The sequence below is a fragment of the Raphanus sativus genome, chromosome 6 (genome assembly GCF_000801105.2).
Source record: "Raphanus sativus cultivar WK10039 chromosome 6, ASM80110v3, whole genome shotgun sequence".
Classification (NCBI taxonomy): Eukaryota; Viridiplantae; Streptophyta; class Magnoliopsida; order Brassicales; family Brassicaceae; genus Raphanus; species Raphanus sativus.
The window spans coordinates 27,064,446-27,087,676 of NC_079516.1; the positions used below are offsets into that span (position 1 = coordinate 27,064,446).

General features: G+C 37.6%; 1 protein-coding gene across 1 annotated transcript; it reads right to left on the reverse strand.

Annotated features, from left to right (window-relative positions):
- Nucleotides 1–4,918: 4,918 nt before the first annotated feature.
- Nucleotides 4,919–14,947, reverse strand: LOC108805918 (uncharacterized). Its single transcript, XM_056988379.1, is given in 6 exon segments — nucleotides 4,919–7,273; nucleotides 7,275–11,418; nucleotides 13,628–13,952; nucleotides 14,029–14,073; nucleotides 14,168–14,237; nucleotides 14,490–14,947. Coding segments are annotated over 2 exon segments (5,778 nt in total). The 5' UTR covers nucleotides 11,403–11,418; nucleotides 13,628–13,952; nucleotides 14,029–14,073; nucleotides 14,168–14,237; nucleotides 14,490–14,947; the 3' UTR covers nucleotides 4,919–5,623.
- Nucleotides 14,948–23,231: the final 8,284 nt, after the last annotated feature.

Consider the following 23,231-nt stretch of genomic DNA (forward strand, 5'->3'; position numbering starts at 1 on the left):
TTATTTTTATCGCCTTAGAAAAAGTGAAGAGCAACTCTCATCTCGTAATGATAATCATATATATAATGAGACACTTTCTTCTTTTCTTAAGGTGTCCACATCAGATTTTAATAAATGTTTGTGGGACCCATCTTTATATTTTTGCTTTAAAATAGTATGTATTCATATGAATATCACTAAATATCACTTAGTGCAGTGGTTTATGTATCATTAAAGAAGCCCACAACCCGAGTTCGAATAGAGAAAATATGTGTTTTGCATTTTTTTATGATCAAATTTAATGAAAGGCAATTATGATTTTTACAACTCGTCTTCTTTTTTAAACTTTTAGACTTTCTGCAATATTGACTCCGACAGCTCATAATTTTTTAAGAGTTATACATCAGTTTCTTCGTTATTGCCATTTTCATGAAAACTTCATGAATTTTTAAATATACTACTCGATTATAGGATGAGATGAGTAAAAAATTAAGTTTTTAAGAATTTTGGTTTTTGGACTGAGTCAGTTTAAATCGTCATCGTTGGTGTCCGAATTACGTTTTTCCGGTGATTTTACGGCCCTCGGCAGTTAGTTTTCGAACGTGATCATGTAATGAATTAATGATTGTTGGGTCATTTTAAATTAACTTGCGGCCTATGGCATTCAGTTTCTACACAACCTTTAAAAGGTAAGGCTGATGCGTCAGACATACCCAAAAAGCTTCCTAATCGTCTATTCTTTTGCACTGTCTTTGAATATGGCATAGGGTTCTCCCACTTTGTCGTTTAACTCTCACATCCAATGATAAACCATTACACTCTAAACCGTTCTATTCAGTGTCACATTCATTGAAACTCCTTAAATTGATATAATTTCATAGTCCTACTGAAAACTTGATTAGTACAACTTTTCTATGTTCTTTGTTCTACTTTTTGAAGTTGTCCGCTGAGACATGTACGCCATGGAGGGATTCACTAATTTCTCATACTTCAAATTTGAATTAGAACACACTGGTAGTTTCAAGGAGGAGGCGAACAAAATTGTTTACACAGCTGATAACTACAGGAAAAACCAATGAAAAAGAAACACAACTTTTTAGACGGACCGAGAGAGTTCGCATAGATCTGAGAGAGGCTCATGGAGATTCATTTTCTATTTCTGTTAAAAAATCTCGCCTTGACTATTTTTCTGAGTATGTATATATTATTGCACTATGTTTAATAAAGGGTTTTACTATTGTGTGGGGTTTCTAAATTGGAATAGATTATTATTTTCTTATATTTATATAGGTTGGAGATTTACTGGATAGCTAATGAGGATGTCAATTAGTCAGCGTATCAAATGTTGAATCTGAGTGGATATATGGTCTATGTCCTATATATTCTTAAAAAAAATGTTGCTAAAAGTCGAATTCATGAACACAAATCGAAAATTCTTTTAGACATTCATGACTCCGCGCTTGCGCGGGGCTATATTCCTAGTGATATAAATGTGTGACTTTAGCATTAGAATTACAATGCCGACAAAAACGCATTAGACAATTTCGAGAACATGTGTATATGCCTAAACATTTTTTTGCTTGTGACGACTATCGAATATTGTAAAAGTAGTAGTAGTGTGAATCAAAGAGGGATTATCGTCCCGTAAAGAGAGTATGAAATCAATACATTAAAAACTTAGGATAGCATTATCCATGAAATCACTCACCTAAGAAAATTACATTTAACACATAACTCAAACTTATCCAGTTATCCCTTGAACATGCAAACTACCTAAAGCTCCTCCTGCACCAGACGTGGGTGAAAATATTCCAAACTAAACTGGTATTTTGTGTTATCCATCAGCAATATATATGTGTAATACTTCAATGAATTCTTAACAACAAAAGAGGGAAGGGAAGGGAACAAAAAAAAACATTTAGCCTAGATTATTTTATGAATCTTAAAACCAAAAACTCAAAACGGTGAAAACTGAAAAGCAAATAGAAAAATGGAAAAAGGAAGAGATGCTAAGCTAAACCAAAAATAAATATACAATAAACATAAAACTAAATATAATTAAAAACAAACCCCAGAAAATTTGTTGTATAAGGTTGTTGAATTTTTGTGTGTGAGGATGGATTTTAAAACTCTTCTCTTATTGATTTGTCAATTCATCTCAAATTTCAATATAATATAATACAGTGAAATGGGAACAGCTTATCCGCATATGCTTCTGTGTTTGCGTTGTTGATCACAAAATTTGATTTTCTTACATAATAGTTTCGATGACTGATGTTGCTTAGCGATATATTAGATATTAGATCGATGTGGATCGGGTTGGACTGCAAGGATCATATTTTGATACTATATTAGATTCGGTTTATTATGGGCTTCTAACTTAAAATCAATTGGCAATTAGTGGATTGGCCCTAACCCTTTATATATTACTTAATTATTTCTCCAACTACGGATGTGAGACTTTATTCATTAACACTCCCTCTCATAAACATGCGTGGACAACTGTGGGAATACCATCCACGGAGTGGCCCAACATCGGGTGACTCTTTTTAATTTAACTTTGATCCACTAGGATCGACCGCTCTGATACCATGTTAAGCTAGATGGGCTTCACACTTAAAACTAATTGGTGATAAGTGGAGTGGCACATCTACCTTATATATTACTAAGGATCCTTCCAACTACCGATGTGGGACACTTTGTATCTAATACGATAGCTCAGGCATCTAACAAACTCAGTGGCTTTTTATGTGAATTCAGTATGTTGTTGTCTGATGTTATCAGCCTGAATTCAATATGTAAGAACTTATACTTTGCTTCTGAAGTTCTGAATATAAGGAGATTTCATACTTTTAAGCATTTGGTATGTAGCACACAGGAGAATCATGAGATGGAAATCAACTTGCTTGTAATCACTTTGTTTAAGAACTCACAAAAATCAAAATAGTAAAAAAAAGTAAATAAAAGCTTTGAATAAATAAGTTTTCCTCTTCTAAAAACTCCCATTCTGCAAATAAAGCCATTCCTGTAAATCTCCATAGGATTTTCTCATACTTCTCTAAGCTGCAATACCTGCAACAACACGATTTCCATCATCAGATTTTCCCCAAAACACAAATGTTAAAGTTCTCAGATTAAAAAAACCACTCATAATACCTCAGTTTGGTTGCCTGTTGATGTATCCAGCTGGTCCTTTCGACATGAAGTCAAATGCTCCCATTCCCAATCTTTCCTCCGCCTTTCCTGGCAGCGAAAGCCACGCCGAGTCACTGTACAGAGAGTCTGCCTCCAAGCTGCTTGAGCCGCTGCTGCTGTAACCACCAACATGAACCCCTCTCATTGCTATTGGTTTATGGTTGGTTTACGCCCATTATTAGGCAGCATACCTGATACACTAAAAATGAATCCTTGCTACTGCCAAGTTAACAGTTGCAATTGTAGTACTTGAGATTCAAATCCAGAGGACCAGTCTACACTCTAGTTCTATAAGTTCCGAAATCAAGCTAAGAAGAAGATATAATTTTGGTTGAAAGAGGCGATAGTTAACAAGCAAAATAAACACGAGAATGATTCAATTAAACAAGAGCTAGCCTAGGGTATTTCATTGGGTGTTGAATTGGAGCCAAACAATTATTCAAGCGCGATGAAGTGCTTTCTAGAACTCGGATCACTCAGCTGGAACACTCCACTGTCGTGGCAGTGATCGCTTTGCAGATCGATCTCACCACCTAACTGTCGTTGGGATGAGGATCGATTGCAAGCTTTAGAGAACAGGTCCGATCAGTTCACTTACCACCCTAATATCTACTTTCGCTGATTAGGGATACTAAGCTCATTCAATACATGTCAAGTTATCATCCTAAGCGGTTAACTAGGTGATGAACTAATGATCTAACATCAAGTGATCAGGTTAATGAAAGCAGTAAGAACAGTATGAATGAAGAACAGTTATGGATCGCTTATCTATGTTTAGCTCATGTCTCAACACCCTAAAAACCCTAGGCGAGCAAGGTCACTACTCGATCATAATGCAAATAAACAGAGACATAAATCCTGAATAAAATTGCATAAGAACAGAGTATGAAACAATAGGGTTCAGATGATCTTCTCTATGAGAGGATGGATTCTTCTCCCTTACAAGTTGCAGATCGCAAATACTCAGTGTTCTCTTGTAAAAACTAGCGTAGAAAATAATAAAATGATAGATGGCATTTTTATATGGAGGCGCCAATCAGAAGGAAAGAGATTAGGGCAACAGGGCTTTAATTCCCGAAATAGGAGTTTCCATATTCGTCTGGAACAATCTCTGGATCACTCCGTCTGCTTGTTCCGCTTGAGAGAGAACAGTCTCGGGACTGTTCTCTTGAGTGTTCTCCGCAGGAATGCTCCAAAAGGACTTCTTTTCATCAGGCACCTTCTCTTCTTTCTTCTACTAACTCCAGACCTGTAAAAGGTCAAAAGGACTAGACTGACACGAATTAGTGACTTGAAACAAATGAAAACATATATACAATGATGTGAAAAACACCATATGTCAATTCCCCCAGACTTAGATCCTTGTTTGTCCTCGAATAAGACAAGTACCAAGAACAGGGAGAAAGGTTTGAAAGCGTGGAAACTCGCTTATTCTCAGCAACCATACTCTTACCACAAATCTCTGAACCATACAAGCTGTAGATTAGGTCCACACACACTTACTGAGAACCCCCTGATCGCTGTTCGAAGATCGGCTCCTTACTCTACATCTCAACCTGAAAAGGCAACACTTTCGAGACAAAACTCCTTATGTTCAATTAAGATCAGCGTGAGCTTCTTGTCACAGGCTCTACTCAGAGAGAACGGGCTCATCTTTGGAGGCATCTGCAAAACAACAGCAAAACCCAACATCAGTACAGTTCGTCGGTTGTTCTAGCAACGATGGAACAATCCAATCTTCTTGTTCTATCCAAGTCCATCGATTACTAGACAACCTACACAAGCCTCAATCTCAACAGTAGAAATCGCAAAGGCCAAGAATCACAAGCAACAAATCGGTTCCTCTTCCATTGAAAATCAATCATGAGTTCAATCCTAGTAGCAAGTATACTATCAAGAGCTACAACCTAGGATGAAATCGCAAAGCATAAAGGAAAGAGAGAACCCAAGAAATCACTCCCAAATCGCGATTTGCATGCGCAAAAGGGGGAGGGTTCTTGTCCGATTACCTTGATTGGAGAGGTGATTCCTGCAAAACAACCCAATCTCAAGAGAATCCCAAGAGGTTAGAACCAAAATCGATGAGAAAGAGAGGGATGTGTGTTCGCGATTTTAGGGTTCTAAGGGGGTGGTTTGCGGCGAGAGAGATGAAGTGGGGAAGTGGAGTGTTTGGCTCCTTAAATAGGTCCATCAAAACCGCTTCCCCTTCTCTTTTTTTTATTTATTTTATATATATATTTTTTTTTGGTTCGAGCACTTACCTGGAACAATCGGCGGAACAACCGCTGGAGTGCCCTCCTGGAGTGATCTCGAATTTTCTTGATTTTTCAACCTGCAAGTTAGTTCCTAGAAAGATAAAGACAAAAGGAAAACAATATTTACACTCACCAGTGGGTTGCCTCCCACCAAGCGCTTATTTTCTGTCACTAGCTTGACTTCAATGAGCCGATTAGGCTTGAGGGGGATCGCTTAAGGGTATCTCTACACCTTCAGCGATTGTTGTGTCAGCAAGATATGGCTTTAGACGCTGACCATTGACAACAAATTCTCCACCTATCGTGTCCAGCAACACAACAGCTCCATAAGGGCGAACCTCCTTAATGGTGAAAGGTCCGGACCCTCTGGACTTAAGCTTTCCAGGGAACAGCTTAACCCGTGAATTGAAGAGTAAGACCTGATCGTTCGGAGCAAAGCTTCTGCTGATGATCCGTTTGTCATGGAACGCCTTGGTCTTTTCCTTGTAGATCTTAGAACTCTCATAGGCCAGATGCTTGATCTCCTCCGACTCGTGGATCTGAATGGTTCGCTTCTCCTTGGCGGGTTTGATGTCGAAGTTGAGTATTTTGACAGCCCAAGCGGCCTTGTACTCTAGCTCAACAGGTAGGTGGCACGCCTTGCCATAGACCAGATGATAGGGAGTGGTCCCTAGAGGGGTCTTGTAGGCTGTTCTGTACGCCCAGAGAGCATCGTCAAGCTCAAGGGACCAGCCCTTGCAGGTGGTGTTGACCGTCTTCTGCAGGATGTTCTTGATCTCTCTGTTGGAAACTTCCACTTGACCACTTGTTTGAGGATGATAGGCGGTTGCAACCTTGTGTTTGACACCATTCTTGCTCAGCAATCCTTGGAACAACTTGCTGATAAAGTGAGTTCCACCATCGCTTATAACCACTCTAGGCACTCCAAATCTTGGAAAGATGATGGAGGTGAACATCTTGGTTACAACTCGCGCATCATTGGTTGGACTAGCAATCGCTTCTACCCACTTGGAGACATAGTCCACAGCAACTAGGATGTACTCGTTCTTGTGAGAGACTGGGAAGGGTCCCATGAAATCGATCCCCCAGCAATCGAACACTTCAACTTCCAAGATGTAGTTCTGAGGCATCTCGTTTCTCTTGCTTATACTCCCCATCCTTTGGCATGAATTGCATCGAGATATGAAAGCATGAGCATCTCTGAACATAGTGGGCCACCAGAAACCGGCTTGGAGGATCTTGGAAACTGTCTTGAAGGTGGCAAAGTGACCAGCATAAGAGGAACCGTGGCAGTGGTGAAGGATCCCTGGAATATCAGCCTCTGGAACACATCTCCTGAAGATCCCATCCTTGCCTTGCCGATAGAGATACGGCTCATCCCAGAAGTAGTGCCTTGCCTCCCTTAGAAATTTCCTCTTCTCATTCCCAGTGAACCTCAAAGGCTCTTTCTCAGCTGCCAAGAAGTTGACAATCTCAACAAACCATGGAAGATTCGGGTACTCCTTCTGGATTACTGCAACGAATGCTCCTTCCACGCGGGAACAGTCCTTGATGACAGGTGACGACTGCTCCATGTTGCGCAGACCAATCGCATTGACGTACTCCATCGGTTGTTCCTCATCAAGAACAGTCTCATCTGACACTTTCATCCTGGAGAGATGATCTGCTACTCCATTATCAACCCCCTTCTTATCTCTTATCTCCAGATCAAACTCTTGGAGTAAGAGAATCCATCTTAAGAGCCGCGGTTTAGCATCCTTCTTTGTGAGTAGGTACTTGAGAGCCGCGTGGTCTGTATGCACAATCACCTTTGATCCAACCAGATAGGATCTGAACTTCTCAAAAAGCGAACACGATGGCAAGGAGCTCCTTCTCTGTGGTTGCATATCGGCACTGAGCTTCATCTAAGGTTCTGCTTGCATAGTAGATCACGTGAAGCTTCTTGTCTTTACGCTGTCCAAGGACTGCTCCCACTGCAAAATCACTTGCATCTGTCATGATCTCAAAAGGGAGATCCCAGTCTGGAGGTTGGACAACTGGTGCACTGACTAGGGCTCCCTTGATCGTGTGGAATGCGGCTAAGCAGTCGCTGTCAAAGGCAAACTGAGCCTCCTTGCAGAGCAACCGAGTGAGTGGTCTCGCGATCTTAGAGAAGTCCTGGATGAACCTCCTATAGAAACCAGCGTGTCCTAAGAAACTCCTGATTCCCTTCACTGAAGTTGGTGGTTGCAGACTCATCATGACCTCGATCTTTGCCTTGTCCACCTCAATGCCTTTCTCTGATATCTTGTGTCCCAGAACAATCCCATCTCTGACCATGAAGTGGCATTTCTCCCAGTTCAGCACCAGATGCTTCTCCTCGCATCGCTTCAGCACCCTGCACAAGTTTGACAAACAGACATGAAAGGAGCTTCCATAGACGCTGAAATCGTCCATGAAAACTTCCATTATGTCTTTGATCAGATCAGTAAAAATCGACATCATGCATCGCTGGAAGGTCGCCGGAGCATTGCACAAGCCGAAGGGCATCCTCCTGTATGCATATGTTCCATAAGGGCATGTGAACGTCGTCTTCTCCTGATCGGCTGGGTGGATGGGAATCTGAAAGAAACCTGAATAACCATCTAAAAAGCAATAGTAAGGGTGGTTAGCCAATCTCTCAAGCATTTGATCAATAAAAGGAAGTGGGAAGTGATCCTTACGAGTCGCAGTATTCAACTTACGAAAATCAATGCACATGCGATGACCAGCAACTGTTCTAGTGGGGATCAATTCATTCTTTTCATTGGTTATCACAGTGATCCCACCTTTCTTAGGTACTACATGCACAGGACTAACCCACTTACTATCAGAGATCGCATAGATCACACCTGCTTCTAGAAGTTTCATTATCTCTTTCTTTACAACATCTTTTAGATTCGGATTTAACCTCCTCTGATGTTCTACAAAAGTCATCGATTCATCTTCCAGGTGTATTCTATGCATGCAAAGATCAGGTGAAATGCCAGGTATGTCAGCTAGAGAATAACCCAATGCCTTACGATATTTTCTTAGTTCACACAAAAGCAGAGCAGTCTCTGCATTGTTCAGGTCAGCATTCACAATGACAGGATATGTGGAGTTGGATCCAAAAAATGCATACCTGAGTCCCTTGGGAAGGGGTTTGAGCTCTACCTTTGGAGCTTTCAGCTCGCTCCATGAGTCATCGGTCTGAGCTGCCGGAACAGACGGGTTCTGAGGCGCGGTTGTTCCAGCCGATATGCTGGACTCACTGTCCTCCCCCAGGCTTAGATTCGCCACCATTCTCTCAATACTGCTGGCTGAATCCAGAAATTTGGCATAAGCATTAGCATCAACACTCTCTAAGCTCTGCTCGGCTTCAGCTCTGACTAAGGCGAGTTCAAGTGGATCCTTGGTGAGAATCTCCTCGATCATTCCCTCATGCGGCTCTAGCGGATCACCATCTTCTTGTACAGTGAAAGTTTGTCCATCCAGCATCGGCTTCTTGAGCATCTGCTCCATCTCAAACTTCATTACAATATCTCCAAGATGGAGATCAATCTTCCCTTGTCGGACATCGATGATAGCTCCAACAGTGCAGAGGAATGGTCTGCCTAGGATCAGGGGATCATTTGAATCTTCCTCGACTTCCAGAACAACGAAATCGGCAGGAACAAGTGTGTTCCCAACCAGAACTTGAAGATCTTCGAGGATTCCAACTTGAGACTTCACAGATCGATCAGCAAACACTAGGGACATCCTGGTAGGCTTGAAGTCCGTGTATCCAAGGCGCTTAGCCACTGTATATGGCATGAGGTTAATGCTTGACCCTAGATCGACCAGTGAGCATGAGAAAACTGTTCTCCCAATCTGAACCGGGAGGAAAAAATTTCCCGGATCACCCAACTTCTTGATCCTTCTGTTCTGGAGCACCGCACTGCACTCCTTAGAGACAATCATGAACTCGCTGTCATCAGATATCTTCCCAGAGATCAGTCCCTTAACGAAGCTACGCATGGATGGTATCATCTGGATCGCACTCATTAGAGGGAGCTTGACAGTTAGGTCTTCCAGCATCTTCCTGCACTTCATCTCTTCCTTATCCTTGCGTGTAGCCTTAGCTGGGACAGGGTAAGGTACTTTTGGTACATACTGACGAGCAGGAGAAGGTGCTGCAATCGGTGGAACAACCCCAGCGGGTCGCTCTGCTTCAGTCGGAACAGTCTCAGTAGGTTGTTCTGCCTCTCCCTCATCTGTGGGTACAACTTTAGGTGGCTGATCCGACTCCTTATGCTTCCCTTTCTCAGCCGATGTGAATCTCCTGGGGTCTAGATCAGGCAGTTGCTTTCCACTCCTTAGACCTACCGCATTCCACTCCTTGGGGTTTTTGTCTGTTTTTCCAGGGAGAGTTCCTTGCTGTCTCTTCACACTCTCAGCAGTCTGAGCAATCTGAATATCCATCTGTCTCATATGGCTTGAGACATTGTCATACTTCACACTCAGGTCATTGAACATATGATTCATCCTGGTGTTGATGTCGTTTGTGACCTGGTTCAGTGCTTTCCCCTGGATCTGCTGTCCTTGGAGCAGTTGACTCATCATGTTGGCGAGGCTCTTCATGTCATCATGCGGAGCAGTCTGAGCCGGTTGTGCAGCCTGCTGATTAACCGGCTGTTTCTGGCTGTGGAATTGGGCATTCTGATCTGGGTTGAGGACAAAGGTTCTTCCCTGATTGCCATAAGGCCTTTGGTATCCACTGTTCTGACCCTGATTTCCTTGAGCTTTATCGTCTGGTTTAGGGGCATTGAACAGGTGGGGATTGTTCCTCACGTTAGGGTTCGGGTGATAGTTCTTGAACTGCCATCCTTGCCCATTCACATAGCTCACTTCATGCTGATCCTCAGCTGACTGATCTGCCTCTGATGTGCCTTCCGCGGTAGCTTTATCCTGAGGGGATTCTTCCATGATGAAGACCTGGTTCTGATTGCTCTTAATCAGCTGATCGACCTTGGCAGAGAGCTCATCAATCTTGCTGTTATCAATGCTCTTCACCTTCTGAGTGCGATCAGTCTCGCGGTTATTATCAGCTGAGCTTGAGGCCATGTTCTCAATCAACTCGAAGGCACCTTGAGTGGACTGAGTCATGAAATCTCCCTTACTGGCTGAGTTCAAAGCGTTCCTGTACTCCCAGCCTACTCCATCGTAGAACACTCCCAGCAGATAGTCTTCCTCAAAACCGTGATGCGGGCACTCTCTGCGGTAGACGTTGAATCGCTCCCAAGCATCGCAGAACGGCTCGTCCACCAGCTGTTTGAAGGTCACGATTTTCTGTCTCAGAGCTGCCGTCTTCGATTTCGTGTAGAAGTGGCTTAAGAAGGCCTCTCGGACTTGTTCCCAGGTGGTGAGTGATCCCGTGGATAGTGAATCAAGCCAGCAAGCAGCTTTCCCATCAAGAGAGAAAGGGAACAGAGTACACTTGATGTAATCGGGTGGTACTCCATTCGCTTTAGTGAAACCACACATCTTCTCAAAGTGCTCGATGTGGTCCATCGGTATCTCAGCAGGAAGTCCATTGAAGATCTTCCTTTGCACTAGACTTATCAAGGCTGGCTTGATCTCGAAGTCCTGCCTAGTGCACGGTGGAGGGGTTATGGCAGATCGCGTAGCAGGCAGATTGCGCAGTAAGTTTCTCTGGCCGATCTGGACAACTTCCTCCTGTTGGTTCTGCTGGTTCGCAGCATTCAGAGCAGCTTGCTCGGCAGCAGCTTGCTGCGCTTGGATCGTTTGCTGCATCTGCTGCATCTGCTGTTGCATGAGTGCAAACGCAGCAGTGAGATCATCCTGGTGATCACCCATGTTGGTGTTCGTAGATCTCGGCTGTTGACGGTTCTGTCGTTCCAATCTCGCTAGTTCTTCGTTGGTAAGCTGATGCAATGGTCCTTGTGCGTTGCTCCGAGTATGTCTACTGGTCATGCACCTGGATCATCAGCTGAAACAAATAAATAAACATGAGTTAGATATCTTAGACTAGATATGAAACCGAAAATTAGAGGTAAAAATCTGGTCCCCGTCGCAACGGCGCCAAAACTTGATACACTAAAAATGAATCCTTGCTACTGCCAAGTTAACAGTTGCAATTGTAGTACTTGAGATTCAAATCCAGAGGACCAGTCTACACTCTAGTTCTATAAGTTCCAAAATCAAGCTAAGAAGAAGATATAATTTTGGTTGAAAGAGGCGATAGTTAACAAGCAAAATAAACACGAGAATGATTCAATTAAACAAGAGCTAGCCTAGGGTATTTCATTGGGTGTTGAATTGGAGCCAAACAATTATTCAAGCGCGATGAAGTGCTTTCTAGAACTCGGATCACTCAGCTGGAACACTCCACTGTCGTGGCAGTGATCGCTTTGCAGATCGATCTCACCACCTAACTGTCGTTGGGATGAAGATCGATTGCAAGCTTTAGAGAACAGGTCCGATCAGTTCACTTACCACCCTAATATCTACTTTCGCTGATTAGGGATACTAAGCTCATTCAATACATGTCAAGTTATCATCCTAAGCGGTTAACTAGGTGATGAACTAGTGATCTAACATCAAGTGATCAGGTTAATGAAAGCAGTAAGAACAGTATGAATGAAGAACAGTTATGGATCGCTTATCTATGTTTAGCTCATGTCTCAACACCCTAAAAACCCTAGGCGAGCAAGGTCACTACTCGATCATAATGCAAATAAACAAAGACATAAATCCTGAATAAAATTGCATAAGAACAGAGTATGAAACAATAGGGTTCAGATGATCTTCTCTATGAGAGGATGGATTCTTCTCCCTTACAAGTTGCAGATCTCAAATACTCAGTGTTCTCTTGTAAAAACTAGCGTAGAAAATAATAAAATGATAGATGACGTTTTTATATGGAGGCGCCAATCAGAAGGAAAGAGATTAGGGCAACATGGCTTTAATTCCCGAAATAGGAGTTTCCATATTGGTGTGGAACAATCTCTGGATCACTCCGTCTGCTTGTTCCGCTTGAGAGAAAACAGTCTCGGGACTGTTCTCTTGAGTGTTTTCCGCAGGAATGCTCCAAAAGGACTTCTTTTCATCACACACCTTCTCTTCTTTCTTCTACTAACTCCAGACCTGTAAAAGGTCAAAAAGGACTAGACTGACACGAATTAGTGACTTGAAACAAATGAAAACATATATACAATGATGTGAAAAACACCATATATCAATACCGAACCGGTTTGGTTAACTGGTAATTATTGGTTAAACTCCATAAATGAACCTTTGCAACTCTTCATTGAATGTATGTGTTTCTTTAATGAAGAGATGTGTCTCTTTCTTGAACATATGTGACTGTTCACAATGCATCTTTTGGTTATCTATAAATAAGATACATTGCAAAGAGAAGAGATCAATTGAAGTAATAACAAGATAATACTAGAGAGAGAGAGAGAAACATTTTAGAGAGAGAAAGCTATAAGGAATCAAGGCACTTGAACTGTGATAAGTGGTTGATTTCCATCTGTGATTTCATCCCCGACTCTTGCCCGATTGTATCAAGTAGTGTTCACCACTAAACCGGGCTAAGGTATATTTTCGGTTTAACCCGCTTTCGCATATAAAAATCTAACAATTGCTTCTAATCCTACACCTCCTCCTCCCTCACTGCGATAGCCACCAATACGTGCACGTCCACCTCCTCCCCAGCTGTCCCCAATGCTGCCCGGAATCACAACCCCTCCAGCCACGACAAATAATTCAGGAGGTGAAAAATCATTTGATAGTTCCCCCCCCCTCCCTTATAACACCTCAAATATCCAAGCACAACCTTCTTAGACCCAAGCACCCGCTTTTCATAGATTTTCATCTTCTTCCTCAGTCTTTTACCTTTCTTTTTCTTCTTAACATCTTGACAACCACGACCACAACCTCTGCCACAACCACAACCGCTCCGCTGCAACAGAAGTATCTTTTCTTAAACAACCACTCTATAAAGATGAATCTGATACAAACGAATACTTGTGACAACCAAACCTACATTGACTTCTGCAGATTATTCACAGGAATGATGCTAATAAAAAGACCAAATAGATAAACACGTAATCAAAGTTGTAAAATTTCAAAAATAAATGATCATAGACAGAAATAAAATTTCAACTCGTGAGCAAAGAAGATGCATTCTTTACCTCACAAAAGTTCTGAAGACAATTAGTTTAGATGCCACTTGCGTTAAAGCTCTTGGTTTCCATCAGCCGTGGCCAATACTCCAGCTCTCTCGCTAATAACAGGCAACATTTCTACCAGCTTCTCTTCTCCGTCCAAAATCTCTTTTTAAACAATCAGTTTCAAGAAATCATGCATTACAAAACAGGGGAGGTCGTGAAAACTTACAGTTCTTCCACCGTCCGTGGGAAGAGTAGAGACTAACAGAGACAGAAGAATATCTGCTCATTGCAAAACCTTGTCTCTCTCTATCTCCTGGACCCGAAGTCCACAAAACACACATCTTTTCTACGAATGAATCAATCACAAACATTTGAATGAGAGTTATAAAAAAAACAAAGACGTATAAGCTTTTATTGCTTACAAATATAGAGTGATTCTTGAGAAGCTTAATTTCCTCCTCCAGCTCCTGGATATGAGTTTCAATAAGCCAAAGTAGAAAAGTCATGAAGCAATCAGAAAGAACAAACTAAGATCACGTGATGAAGGAGATGAGGGATCACATTATTAGCAAATAAACATGTCCTTTATTAGCAAACCTTAGTTTTTCCTTGGGGGCAATGCAATCAGGATCTGGGAAGAACAACTAAAATCAAGTCAAATCAACAATAACAACCATTGGACTGAACGCCAAAGCAAAAGTAAAATTATGTACGTAACCAACGAATTAAGATGATCGGTTTTACTACATATCAGATTGGAGAGTTTGTTGATTACTAAAAACTCATTAGAGGAATCAAACATGACGGAGACAGGGAAATTAAAAATCAAATTGTAGCGAATGATAACAGTTTTGAAAATCGAAAAGAGAGTTAACTAATTAACCTGTTTATTGGCAAGAAGCTCTTGGTATCGAGAGTAATAGCAATTGAACATGCAAGATATATTTAAAAACCTAATAATCCAGTAAACGATGGGTCTCTGGACAAGCTCTTGAAAAAGGGCAAAGATGCAGATTGTCGAATGTCAAGTTACAAAATCGAGTTAGTCATGACGGAAGAGGGGAGTAGAAAAGTAAGAACTGCATAGTACTTGGTTTGGGTAATGAGGGTTCGTGTTTATGGCCATAAATTTATAGCAAGTGCTTGATGGAATCATGAGACGTCTGGATTTGGAGGATGACAAATCATTGGGAGGTGGATCGAAACAATAAATGATTGAGTAAAGAACATTATTGATTGATGAAGTAAGGGTAGCTGTAACGGCGATTACAGAGGAAATGATAGGTGGAGAGGAAGTGGAAGAAACAGTCGACGACGTTTCGGAGTAAAAATATGTTTAGGAAAAATGTTTAATTTGGGCCATAGTGAAATTTTGAAGCCCACACGAAATAATGTTCATCTTCAGTCTATTTTCACTCACCGAAACTGATGTGGAGGATTGAAACCACCTGATTGGTTGATTTTCTTAAACGACGTGGCATGCTTCTCCTTGCACTATATTCTCCTTTTAATACTTGTTTGATTGTACGTACACGGAAAATTGGAATAGGTTTGTACAAGATTTTTTTGCTCTACAGGACACATTATATCTTTCCAATTGCACAATGAGACACTTGTTGCTGGAATCACACTTTATCTGTGTGCATTGTCCTATATGCCCTCCATTACACTCAACTACATTTTTTTCTAACTCTAACTTACGGTAGCATTTCCTCCAATTCTAACTAACTAATAAAATAATAATATATAAATTGTAATTCATAAATTAATTTCTGAATTTCGAAAATCATCTATATTCTCTCTCCAACTCTCAAAAATCAGATCTACTTTTCCCAATTATCTAACCATAAACTCATTTCTACTTTCTCCAATTATCTATAATTCATACAACGAGTGTTTGTGTATGTGATGGAAATAGCGTCAAAGAGATATAGGTGGAAATAGAGAGAATACAAAAAGCTTAATTTGTCACTCAAAATTTTTAATTTGTATTTCTTCATCGTAAACAACAATGGTGATGTTGTCCTCCTCTTCAACACAAAATCCGGAAGCCCAACTTTTGAGAATCTTGAACCCGTCGTTTCTTAGAGACAATCCATCAGAACCTCCACCCAGTTTGCTTGATCTGAGATTGCTTGTACCTTCTGATTCATCAAATATGCAAAGGGCTCGATGTTTCCTGTGGACATGGTGCCGTTCGACCACAAGAGGAAGAAACTAAAAGAGTTTTTGGCATACAAGGCGAAGCTTATGATGAAGAACGGGAAAAGATACAGTGGCTGTGACGGATAATGAAAATTTACATGGTGTATGTGGACCTGTATTTAGAAAAAGATCAGTATAATTCCAAGATATAACTGATTAGGGCATGAAAGATGGTGATTGTGTGAATTTAAAAGTAGGTGATTTGGAATTGGAAAATGGTTCTCTAAGGTATGATGGTGGAACTCATGGGTAGAACTCACAGCCATCCAGATCTACATGCTCTTTGTTTTGTCCACAACCCCGGCGTCCACACTAGTCTATCCACAACACTTTTGTCTATATCCACACACATATATCTGCATCTTGTATAAGCCTCTTTCATCTAAGTTCTTTGTAACATTTTTAGTTCTTGAACCACATTTTAGTTGTTGTATATTCTTCCTTCAATTCTAACTAATTTTGTATACATATTTGTACATGTTTTTCTTCTACACATACATGTCTGCATTTTAGCCGTCCACACATTTTTCGTCCACAATTTTTATATCCATGCATTTTTATATAATTGTTAAAATATATAAAATATATACATATGGAAATGGATATTAAAATATGAAGAAAAAGAAATTGCATTTTAATAGTAACTATTATATTTGTTTTTTGTATCTTAAAGTCTGAGAAAAAACAAATAAAATAGAAAAATGTCTAACAATATTGTGGTCCTCACTAACCAGACGGAATAAAAAAAATAAAACTCCAAACGAGCGTTCTGTCTTGGTTCAACAAGCAGAGGGCAATTTGGTCTGAAATTTGCTGAGTCATGAGGAAAAGTGTTCCTCCACCAACATGTGTCTTAAACTGTCAAAAAGTACAAAATATGTCTCATAATGAAACACACACTTTGTAAAATCCCTATTCCATAAATCCAAAATTTATTTGTTTTAAAATGAAGACATGCTAGGTTCATGGCCCATTTGGGTTAAACCTACGGTTTCTCTTCCTTCTTTTATAAATAAGAAGTTTTACTCTTTTTTCTTCTCCATCGGAAATCCAGAGTGAAGTCTTCCAGAATTCCAAAGAGTTTAAAAAATCCTAATTGAAGTGTCTCATTTTCTCTACTTTCTCGTTCTCTCTTGGCCTCTCTCCTCCTCTCTCTCGTTGATCTCTCTCTTCTTTCTATCTCTTTGCTATTGGAGTCTAGTCATCGGAAAACCACCAGAGCGCCACCAGAGAGCCAATGCGCCGCCACCAGGAGGAGCCACCGGTTGTCCATCCCCTCTAGCCGAGCTGAGATGTCGTGTGGTGCTGATGTTATTGTTGTTCGCTGCTGCCTGTTCACGTGTTCAGATCCACATCCCAGATCTAGATCAAAGACAGATCAATCTCCAGATCTTCCATCCAGGTGGGTTGGTCTTGAAACTAGTTTCTTCTCTTGACCTCTTATATCATTAAATGCTGGATTAGGTATGGTTAGTCTTGATTGCTTGTTAGGTTGTTAGATCATAGTGGTTGCTAGGTTGCTGGATGCATATAACATACTGCATAAAACACCCATACTGTTAAAGGACTTAATGGACTGATTGTGTTGATGAGAGAGATTGATTGTGCTATTGCTTGATGATTGTTCATGACTTGATTGAGAGCTAGGTTTTTAGAAGAATTGAGTGACTAGGTTAATTTATGAATGGAATGAACTAGATAGAGGAAAGAACGCTAGGATGGGAATATGTGTTGTGTGTGATTGGTAGGCGATACGTTTAGTATTCCGTCCCACAGTGGCGTGGTTGTATCTGATAGGGCCGCCCTGAGGCGAGAGGTCGATGCGAGAGGTAGAATGGCATCGACGGGTGCAGTAGGATCCACCGTGTGGGGGTGTGTTGTGCCCACTGGACCGTTACAAGTTTTCTGTGACGGTTGTCTTGTAAAATGTGTGGAAATGTGAAATGTGTGGAAATGTGATGAGTTGAGAATTGTGTAGAAATGTGAAGTGTTAATAGTATGTGTGTAGTGTAGTAAAGTGGAAATGTTATCGCGATGTGTAGTTGTTTAATGTGCGTGCGCTAGTCAGTCCTCGTTGTGCATTGAGCTATATGGGTGGCCATGCGGAGAGGCTGGTCTAGAAGTCATATCACTGAGTAATCCATCTACTCATGGCCTCTCCTCCCTTTCCATTTCCCATCCCTCTTGCAGGACTGTAAATAGAAGTGTTGGATATCGGTTAGGTTGGTGGATTTGAATCGAAGGAACACGTTTGGTGATTCTTGGATCATATGCAGGACCCAATGGCTTGCCTTTTTGTGTAGACACAGGACCCTAAGTCCGCGCTATAAACCCCGGTCGGTTTTTGGGGAGTCGTGTCTTATAATTTGGTATCAGAGACCAGCTAAGGTCTCTCTCTGCGTAGTGTGAATTGTTATCGACTTTGTATTAAAGGTTAAGAAAATATTCATACCTAAAAGCTTAAACCGAATCCAACCTAAAATAAGAATTCTAGTGAAATTAAAATACTTGAAATTTAAATAAGGTCCGTCGAGTCTGTGACCGCATCATACATTTTTATGTACTAATTTCATATTTGTATTAACTTACTATATGTTATTCTTTTGAATTTAGATATATACTAATTTCTGGTCATTTATTGAAGTTTAAATAATCATTTTAGGATCTTTGAAAAAACTGTCTGCATTTTTTTATCATTTATATATTTTTGGTTGCGTGATCTATGAATGTTTAGTTGTTCAACCAATATAAATCATGTCAGATCATCATTTTTTGATATAATTAATTATAATGAAACTATCAATACATGCATTTTAGAGCCGCACAAATTTATGTGCATATTAAAGACCATAACTTTGAATCTTGATTGTTTGTATATAGAAACATAACTTCTTAACTCTAGTTTTTTTTTCAAAAAAAAAACTATAATTTTGTGGTGGTGGTATATCATAAAATAAATATACAAATATTTTATTATATGTTGTAATAAAACTGAGGAAGACATAATCTTTGAGGTAATTAAGGAGTTCTTCTAATTTTATTTTAAATATATGAGTTTCAATATCATTTATATCATTTGTAAACTTTATATAATTTTATAAATCTAACCTATTCCTAAATACTAAACCGTAAAAAATAATCACTAAATCTTAGGCTCAAATGTTATAGTATTTTTCTTGAAGATTAAAAAGTTGTGCCAATTTATAGAAATTCAAGCAATTTCTTTAGTTTTTTTTCTATTCGGGATTTCTAGTTTCCTATATGTGTTTTATTATTATTTTCAAATTACTTTCTTCTCATTTTTAGTAACAATAAGACTATTTTATCAAACTTATTCAATGTTAAATAATTATCTCATTTCATTATTTTTCAATGATATATTTTCATAATAACAGTTTAACTAAAATATATTAGAAAACAATACTACATATTAAAAGCAAAAAACGTAATACAATGACGATGAAACTTGATCTCTTTTTGACCAAAAAACATATAAAAATCACCTACAGTAGAAATAAAAAAATTCATGACCAAACATGAAATTGTACATCAAACATGCATTTGATTTTCATATAGACAAACATATTGAAAGACCAATCACAGAAACATTTTAATTTTGTTTTTTTTTGTTAACTAAATGGTTTTAGGATCATGTTTGTCACCGAACTCTTATTTAAAATTATTATTAAATAAGTTTCTAAAATTTTATTTTTGTTAAGATTTAAAATGAAAATATTATATTTTATGAATCTCTGTAATTTAGATTTGTTTTTTTGTAAAAGGAAGAAATACTATCATTTAATCTCTTACAATTATCTTCTGTTTAGAATTTCAGAAAATAAATTAATATCACTCATTGTTTCAAGTTTTTATTAAATAATTTTATAATTATTATATTACAATTCATATCACTAATACTCTTACAATTTGTTTTTGTTAATTACATAAATTTAAATATCATGTTCATTATCAAATTATCCTTTTAAAAATATTACCAATTTTGTTTACAATTTTATTTTGCTTAGGACTTAAAAATATGATACAAATATATATTTTTAGAATATTTAATAAATTACTATATAATATTCTTTTACTGTTTTCTTAGTTTTTGAGAGAAAAAACTAAAATTACATTAGATTATACAATTATCTTTTGTCTATGATTTATAAAAGTAAAATTACTATCAAATATTTAATCCAGTAAATATTAAGGATTTTTAAAAGTTGTCATATTTTCAAAATTCCCTTTCAATATCATGTTTATCATTAAATTTTAATTATATAATTTTTAGTATCATGTTTATCATAATTTCTGTCACGATTTTTTTTAATTTCCTTTTGGTTAGGATTTAAAAAGGAGAAAGTTATTTTTAAAATATCACTTATTTAGGATTTTAGAAAATGAAAGTTATTCTAGTCCGAAAAATGTTATTCACATAACGACAGGTTTTATTGAAACATTTTACAATATAATTTTTTATTGACAGGTGTTACAATCATATTAGGTGAAATATTTGAAGTTATTTTTGGTTTATAATTTTTAAACATAAAATTATCTATTAAAAAGATATTTAGTTATTTATAAGAAAACTTAGATTACTTTTAAAATTTTATTTTATTTAAGCTTTTGAAAAGGAAAATTACTTGTTGTTATAATTAATTTTAGTTAAGTTTTTTTAATTAAAATATTTCTTATATTTGTAGGACTCTATAATTCGTTTTTGTTTCTATAATTCATTTTGGTTTAAGTTTTCAAACAACTATTCTTTTCAATAATTTTCTTGTTAATTAATTATATATTTTGTCTCATATGTACAAACACATATTCATCACATTAACACATACCCATGTATAAAAAAATCATCATAATTAAAAAAAATTATGACAGCATCATAAGATCTAGTAAGGATAATTTAAAAAGTTGAGTTGTATCAAAGAATTAAAAATATACTCATGTAATTTGTTTTTGTAAATACTATTGTGTTTTGTGAAAGTAATATTACCTAAAAATAGATGTGAATATTTGTAATTAGTTTTGGTTTATTGTTCTTTATAACATACAATTATATACTAAAAAGGAATGTTAGTTATTTGTAGAAAATAATAGGAGTACTTTTACAAATTTCTTTTGTTGAGAATTTTTTTCTTAAAAATGTTATTTATTTTATAACTAGTTTTCTTTATGATTTATTAAATAATTTCTGCTACTTGTAGGATTTTGTTTTGGGAAAATTGATTGTACAATTTTATAATTCATTTTGTTTAAGATATTATTTTAAAAGTTACTCTTTTATTTTAATATTTTATTTTATAACTATCTTATAGCTATATTTAAAAAGGAAAATTATAACTTTTAAGAAAAAGGAAAATTATTTTTAAATAGCTTTTTACAATTACTTTTTGTTCTTAGGATTTTTTTTCAAAAAAATATTTTTGAAATATTTTTGAATTAGATAATTATGTATTTATGATAAAAAAATTTAAACATGTGTCACGATCGTAAAATATATATTTTCATGTCTCACGATCATGTTAATTAGAAACTTTAAAGCAATTATGTGATAATAGTTTTATTTTTCTAAAATCCTAATAAAAGAGATTTGTGAAATATTTTTCTTTTTGTTGTGCTAGATGTGAAGCTTTAGAAGAATCAAAAGAATATCCTCCAGCATGTTAGGTTTGGGCTCTATCACAGACACCATCCAATCCAGCTATTTTTCCCCATTGGTTCTCTTCACGAATATGGATCACTTATTCTGGAGAGTTTACCCGAAAATGGATGATCATCAATTGGTATGGATTCTGTGTTATATTTGGAAAGGAAGGAACAACAAGGTTTCTAGTAATCTGGACACGAATCCTAGGGAAACACATAAATTTGCAAAAACTGATTCAGTGCTTTGGGAAGAAGCAGAAGCACTAACCATACAGATGGCAGCATGACAAGTAGAGTCCCCAAATTTATCGCAAATTCCAGGGCGTTGGTGTTTTACAGATGGTTCTTGGAAGGATAATGAGTTTTTCAGTAAAATGTTGGTATAGTAAACTAGAAGGATTCATTGGCTTAATGGGAGCAAGAAATGTCAGGGCTAGTCTTTCCCCTCTTCACTCAGAGGTGGAAAAGTTACTTTGGGCAGTGGAATGTATGAGGAATTTACGTCAGTTTCGGGTTATGTTTTCAACAGATTGTTCTTAATTGATGAAGATGGTTTCGAAACCAGAAGGATGACCTGTCTTTGCAAGTTATTTGGAAGACATCAAGAACCTATAAGAAAGTTTTCTCAGCTCAGATATCATTTATGTACCACGAACGTAGAATTTGAAGGCGAATAGTCTAGCACGATGTGTCAGGAAACAACCGTCTTTTGTCGTTCACATAGATGTAGAGGTACTAATGTGGCTTACAGAGTCAATATGAGTCTGTTTAAATCGATGACAAGAAAAAAATTGAAATAAGCATGCATAAATCACCATAACACTAACAATGGATTCATCCAGCAGCTACTTAAATTCTGCCAGATAATCATCCTATATTTAGTCGGATATGGAAGAAGATAATAAAATTCAGAACTCCTTAAAATAGCACGATTGGTCATATCACTAGAACCACAAAACTAAATGATCTCTATAGAACCAAATCCACCACCAAAATAGAAATCAACGAATCGCAGAAAGAAAAAACATAAGTAAATGTAATTAACGATATTGATCATTAACCTTCCAAATCTAGAAACAAGAACAACAAAATAATAACCCATAAGGGTGATACAAAACCCCATAAAATGAAAAATAGTGACCCACTGATAAGTTTAATAGAATGAAACAAAACTCTAAAAAACCATAAGTGAGATAAAAGAGTTAAAACGAGTCAAGCTTAAAGAAAAACATTAGTAAAAAAGCATATTATACTATATTGTGATTCTGAATTTTTATTAACATATCATATTTATTCATTTTATATTTATATAGTTTAAAACTCTTTAAAATAATTTAAAATATATATCTCTTCTTATTACTAAATATATATATATTACAATAAATCGTATTCATTTCTGTTCAACGTTAGGATAGATAGAAAAAGCAAACAAACAAAAAGAGATAAATCTTGTTAAATCCATTCTTACTGTAAACAACCAATTTAGGACAAAACTTGTAGATGAGAGGAAAAAAATGACTCTTGACATCTTCTAATATAATTTTTATACCTAAAATCTTGTTTAACCATTTAACAGGTAATCAAGTAACTAATTATTTGCTTTTAAAAGTCGATATTAGTTAGGTTCTGTTGTGAACATTACATGTTTATTTAAACCATTTCATCTTCCCAATGTTCCATCATCCACAAGAAACAAAGTTCATCTGCCAGTTTCATTCTCTCTTCTATTAACTAATTGTATTGTATTGCAATCATCGCAAAGACA